Source organism: Podarcis tiliguerta, assembly GCF_965153285.1.
Source record: "Podarcis tiliguerta genome assembly, chromosome: 10".
Taxonomy (NCBI): Eukaryota; Metazoa; Chordata; class Lepidosauria; order Squamata; family Lacertidae; genus Podarcis; species Podarcis tiliguerta.
Window position 1 is genome coordinate 72,673,108 of NC_139543.1, and position 5,975 is coordinate 72,679,082.

General features: G+C 46.4%; 1 protein-coding gene across 2 annotated transcripts; it reads right to left on the reverse strand.

Moving 5' to 3' along the window:
* On the reverse strand, positions 1 to 5,763 carry LOC310659080 (uncharacterized protein). 2 transcript variants are annotated; one of them, XM_083402062.1, is made up of 5 exons: positions 5,230 to 5,763; positions 4,958 to 5,039; positions 4,633 to 4,715; positions 3,763 to 3,889; positions 1 to 2,720 (listed from the first exon to the last, which is right to left on the reverse strand). In XM_083402062.1, the coding sequence occupies exons 1-5, from the start codon at positions 5,644 to 5,646 to the stop codon at positions 1,522 to 1,524; spliced, it is 1,908 nt and encodes a 635-aa protein (XP_083258188.1). In that variant the 5' UTR covers positions 5,647 to 5,763; the 3' UTR covers positions 1 to 1,521. The 2 variants fall into 2 exon arrangements, with proteins under 2 accessions (XP_083258188.1, XP_083258189.1); XM_083402063.1 differs by having other exon boundaries at positions 1 to 2,696; positions 5,230 to 5,762.
* Between the last annotated feature and the right edge of the window lie 212 nt (positions 5,764 to 5,975).

Sequence of the window (5,975 nt, forward strand, 5' to 3'; positions counted from 1 at the left end):
TTAAAGGAGCAAAACAGCGGTCAGTAGACCTGATCTTTATTTGCTGCAACAAGGTTCATCCACACAAAGAGTAGGAACCCCGAGAATATGGTTGCATGAACTTTTCAAACTTTTACCCCCTTTCCCATAATAAATTTTCTAACAACTTCATCAATACATGGCATGGGGCTTTTTCGGGGGGTAGTTGCTGTTGGCGTTTTGTATTTATATTTTAGATCTTGTTGAGATTCATGTGGAAATTGTTCAATTGTTCAATCCCAGCATTCCAAACTAACCCCATCGCCATCTAGCAATACCTAAAATTTACTCTTCTACTGTAATTCCCATTAATATATTAATGTCATTGACACATGTGTACACAACTTTAAATACAAACACCAAGACATTGCACTGAAACTTTCATTAAATGCGCATGCATGCATTTTCCAAGAGTCTCATTCGAGTAGAGTGCTTAAGAGTTTTGCACTAGGACCTGGGAGACCTGGGTTCAAATCTCCACTCAGCCATGCAGCTCACTGGGTGATGGCTTCACAGCCCAACCTACCTCACAGGGTTGTTGTCAGGATTAAACGATGAGGGGGAGAATGACTTAAGACCACACTGAGCTTCTTGAAGAAACAGGTGGTATATAAAGGCATCCAATAAATTTTAGTAAGAAGAAAGGTAAGATTCTGCTCTTAGGCAAGAAGAACCAGCTGCACAAATATAATATGGGGGATACCAGGCTTGCCAGTAGTACATGTGGAAAAGACCTGGGGTCTTAGACTAACATGAGTCAACAGTATGATGCAGCAGCAAAAAAGGTTGTTATTCTAGGCTGCGTCCAAAGAAGTCAAGTGTCCAGATCAAGAGAAGTAACAGCCCCACTTTCTTCTGCCTTCTTCAGACCACACCTGGAGTCCTGTGTCCAGTTTGGGGTGCCCCAATTTAAGAAGGATTTTGACAAGCTGGAAGGTGTGCAGAGGGGGTTGACCGAGACAATTAAGCGTTGGGAAACCAAGCCTTCTGAGGAACAGGAAGGGCTGTCAGGTGGAAGATTGAACAAGGTTGTTTTCACCGGCTCTGGAGGCTGGGACCCAAACCAATGGCTTCAAATTAGAGATGCCCTTGGAAGGTTGTGGACTCTCCTTCCTTGGAGGTTTGTAAGGAGAAGTTTGAAGGCAATATGTCATGGATGCTTTAGTTGAGACGACCCCGGGGTCTCCTGCAGGTCTAAAATTCTATGATTCTCTCCTGTATGAATTCTTTGATGGGCCATGAGCTTGGTCCTCTTACCGAAGCTCTTTTCACATTCCAAGCACTGATATGGTTTCTTGCCACTGTGAATTCTTTGATGGGAAGGGAGACTTTGCTTCTGACTGAAGCTCTTCCCACATTCCAAGCACTGATAGGGTTTCTCACCACTGTGAATTCTTTGGTGGGAAGTGAGATTGGCTTTCTGGCGGAAACCCATTCCACATTCCAAGCACTGATATGGTTTCTCACCACTGTGAATTCTTTGATGGGAAGCGAGACCGGAGCTCACAGTGAAGCTCTTCCCACATTGGGAGCACTGTTATGGTTTCTCACCACTGTGAATTCTTGGGTGTGCCACGAGATTGGCACGGTGACTAAAGGTCTTTCCACATTCCAAGCACTGATATGGTTTTCCCCCTGTGTGAATTCTTTGGTGGGAAGTGAGATCGGCTCTCTGGAGGAAACTCTTTCCACAGTCCAATGATTGATAGGGTTTCTCCCCGGTATGAATGCTTTGATGGGTAGCGAGATGGGCGCTTTTACAGAAGCTCTTTCCACGTTCCAAGCACTGTGAATTCTTTGGTGGGAAGTGAGATTGGCTCTATGGCAGTAACTCTTTCCACATTGCGAGCACTGATAAGGTTTCTCCCCTGTATGAATTCTTTGATGGGAAGTGAGATTTTGCTTCCGACTGAAGCTCTTCCCACATTCCAAGCACTGATAGGGTTTCTCACCACTGTGAATTCTTTGATGGGAAATGAGACTTGCCTTCTGACTGAAGCTGTTTCCACAGCTCATGCATTGATAGGGTTTCTCCCCAGTATGTATTCTTTGGTGGGAAGTGAGACCGGAGCTCACAGTGAAACTCTTCCCACATTCTGAGCACTGATAGGGTTTCTCACCACTGTGAATTCTTTGATGGGCCGTGAGATTCGCCCTGTGATTGAAGCTCCGCCCACATTCCGAGCACTGATAGGGTTTCTCACCTGTATGAATTATGTGATGGGCTGTGAGATGGGTGCTCTGACTGAAGCTCTTTCCACACTCTCGGCATTGAAATGGCTTCTCCCCCCTGTGAATTCTCTGGTGTTTACGGAAGGTTGTGCTTGTATTAAAGCTTTCCCTACAGTCCAAGCCCTGATAGGGTTTCTCCCTGCTGTGAGTTATTTGATGTGAAATGAGATGTGCACTTGTACTGAAGCTCTTTCCACATTCCAAGAATTTCAGTGGGTCCTCCCCTGTGTGAATTATTTCCTGTGAAGTGAGGCTTTCATTCCAACAGAAAGTTCCCCCCCATTCAGAGAACTGAGAGGGTTTCTTCTCAATAGCATTTCTTTGGTGGGTAGTTGAATGGGAGCTGTGACTGAAGCTCTCTCCACACTCCAAGAGTGGCAATGGCTTCTCCACTGTGTGGATTCTGTCATGGGCGTCCTCTCTCTCTATTTCCGAATCATCACCACCTGCAATGAAGAAATGGATTAGAGCTGCAGGAAGAAATGGGAGTGCCACTGTACTGAATATTGATCACTAACCCTTGTGATAGAGGAAGAATTCCATGCATCCACATTGCTGACCACACACTAGAGGTGGTCAGTGTTAGAAACAGAGATAGGACAGATAGAACATAAAGAGGACCTTAAACCTAGGTTATGGGCTCAAAAATGGAATGTCTAGGTGCACTCTCTTATGACAAAAATACAAAGCTGAAAAGGAATGAACAGCAGCTGTAATAATATGTTCATTTTTCACATGGTCTAGTCCTTCCCCTGCCCACCCCCCTGATTTTTAAAGGAGGTCTCTCCTTCAGTCTTCAGAGAGTAGCTGGAAGTGGGGAGGCAGAAAAAGGTCCTTCTTTCCTTCCACTCTGCAGTTTTAATCCGAAATCTTAGGTTCTGCATGCAGAGCTCAGAAACTGCTCGTGTCTATGACATTCCCTGTTGCAAAATGCGCCTAGAACCATGCGAGTTTCAGACACTGGAGGTGGTGGATGATTTTGTCTATCTAAGAAACCAACAATCTCTTCATTGATGCTGACCTGGACAAGTGTACTGGCGAGGCAGTTACGGCAACAGCTCACCTCTCCAAAAGAGTATGGGAGAATGGGATGCTAACCGTTCAATACCAAGATGAAGGTCTATCAGGATTGTGTGTTGAGCAAGCTGCTTTGTGAAGTGAGTCATGGACAATTACAACCATCAGGAACAACCCCTCAATGCCTTCCACAAGCTCTGTGTCAAGAAGATTTTGGGCAATAGAAAGCAGGACAGTGTCAAACAAAGATGTGCTTTCCTAACCTCAAATTCCCAGCATGTTCCCATTCCATTCTCAGCAAGGTCTATGCTGACTTCATCATGTCCAAGGTCAAAACATGTTGATAGCCCTTCATTTAAGGTCAGTTTGGGGGGTATTAGAATCCCAGGTGCTTCAAGTGGCCCTGTAGAGCTCCCTCAAAACCAGGGAGGCTTATCACAGAGAGAGATGCATGAAATTTCCAAAGAGAGATTAGGATCCACAAGGGAGCCTTACTGAGAGGGGCCACGATCCCACGATTCTCCTCCATGACTTCCTTATGCAGAGCTCTCTGGTCAGGATCCAGCAACGCCCATTCCTCGTCTGTGAAAAGAACAGCGACATCTTCAAAGCACACTGGACCCTAAGAGAGAAATGAAAAGGTCCTCTTTAGAGAGCATAAAGATTATCTGCTACACATTGCTGTTTCTTTCTGCTCATTAAATGGTGTTTTGTTTCAATGGGATCGTCCTGCTGCACATTTTAATTTGGGTGCTCCTTTTAATGTCTTAATGGAATTCTTTTCCTGTGTGATTTAGTGATGGACATTAATCTTTGTGTAAATGGGTGGAACTCTTCATTGTGTTCTTAAAATCCTTCTGTCTGTGCCAGATGGAAGGATCTCCTATCTGCTCCCCATGTGATGTTCTTGGGGGGGGGGGAGACCCTTCTGATGCCCTAAAGACAACTTCCAGAAGTGCAATGGGGGGAAAGGGGGGAGGAGGTGGGGGGGAAGCCCCATTGTGCAACTGATGTGACAGGATAGGTGAATCCTGGGAACTGTTTTTTAGGCTTGATGAACTGCTTAGAAGTCTATTTTAGCATTCAATGATAACTCTAGAAATAAAACGACAATGACTTATGAATGATCTTATTGACCTTCAGAAGGCGAGTTAAGGCAAGGTGGCTGTTCCTTATTCCCAGCCCATTAAGTTTCTCGAACGGCATTCCCAACCTCTTGGCTTCTGTCTAGGCTGCCCTTGACAAAGATGCCTTCAGAGAAGCCTGGACAGAAGCCAAGAGGAGGAGAGAGATTCCTTGGGGGTCAAAGGCACCCTGGCTGCCCCACGCCTCAGCCCCCTTCCCCACAGGGCTCCCTCCCTCTACCTGAGCTGCTTCCACAGCCGCTGCTTCTCCTTCCCCACCAGGAATAGATGGAAGAGGAGGTCTTGCTGGCATCATCTGGTCACCTGCAAGAGACAGAGGTAAGTGCGAAGCCCGGAGTGCAGCTGCTCTCCAAAAAGTCTCACCTTCTGAGTGCATCTGGACATTTGGACCCATTTCATAATTTAGTTGGGTTAAAAAATACATCTCCCTCCTTGGTGCTCTTGGCCCCAAGTGTCTCCCCCGCCCAGAAAAGATGACAAGAACCCATGGATTCGTTTTGATATCCACAGAAGGGGACCAAACGGAGAACGGACTCCTTCCTTACCCAGCAGCCTCTCTCTGGTGTTCAACAGAATCCTTTTGGTCTCAGAAGAATCTGGGCCCATTTCTGCAAACAGATCCTGTCTCTGAAATAGCAACAAAGATTCAAAACAGAGAATATGAAGAAGAGTTAGAAAAGGAATGACAGAGGCAAAAACTGAAGGGCAATCTGATAGCATTCAATGGCTGCTTTCCAAAAAAAGGATGGAGAATTTTCAGATACCCTCACTCACATTCGGAGCCCCTTGGGAGTATCCAGAGGAAAGTCTCTCTCACCTGCTGCTCTGCCTGCTTCCTCTCCTCTGCCTGACTCAGGAGGAAACCTTCGGCCAGGGCCACCGCCTGGGAACTGGTCTCCGCTCCGCATTCCCTCACCCAGCTCTCCATCTCTGGTGGAAGGACAGCCAGGAACTGCTCCAAGATCACCAGGTCTAGCATCTCAGCTTTTGTGTGCCTTTCTGGCTTCAGCCATTGATGGTAAAGGTTGTAGAGTTGGCTGCAAACCTCTCGAGGTCCTTTGGCCTCCTGGAAGCAGAACTGCCTGAACTGCTGGCTCTGAGCCTCTGAGCGGAGGGTGTCCTCCTCACCCAGGATCTTCTGCACAGTTTTCCCCTGGAATCCCCCACTGCTCCCAGTTCCGATGGCATAGTCTCTTCCTGCTTCAGGGCCGCCAGCTGAGTTTTTTTCATCCATCTGTGCTCTCAGGAAGCCTCCAAGAGAGATGAAGGAATCCCTTGATCTTCTGCCAAGTTCTGTCTGTCTGAATTAGAGATCCTTGCAAATTCTACAAAGCAAATACATTGTTCTGTTACAAAACTGGCATATTGCCTGGAGGAGAAAAATGTTCCGTGAGGAAGTGTGTTTGAGTCTTGGAAGAGCCAGCTCTGGACTGCACCACAACCCAGACTCTTGAGGTTTCTTTAGAAAGGAGAAGGAAAGCGTATTTTTTGCTCCATAAGATGAACCTGACCATAAGGTAAATTTTAGAAGGGGAATGCAAGAAAAAAAATATTTTTAAAGGG

Coding starts and splice junctions, on each gene's coding strand:
- LOC310659080 (XM_083402062.1), bottom strand. CDS start 5,646: ATGGATGAAAAAAACTCAGCTGGCGGCCCTGAAGCAGGAAGAGACTAT. Junction 4,716..4,957: donor CACCAGAGAGAGGCTGCTGG/GTAAGGAAGGAG, acceptor TGTCTCTTGCAG/GTGACCAGATGATGCCAGCA. Junction 3,890..4,632: donor CGGCTGTGGAAGCAGCTCAG/GTAGAGGGAGGG, acceptor TTTCTCTCTTAG/GGTCCAGTGTGCTTTGAAGA.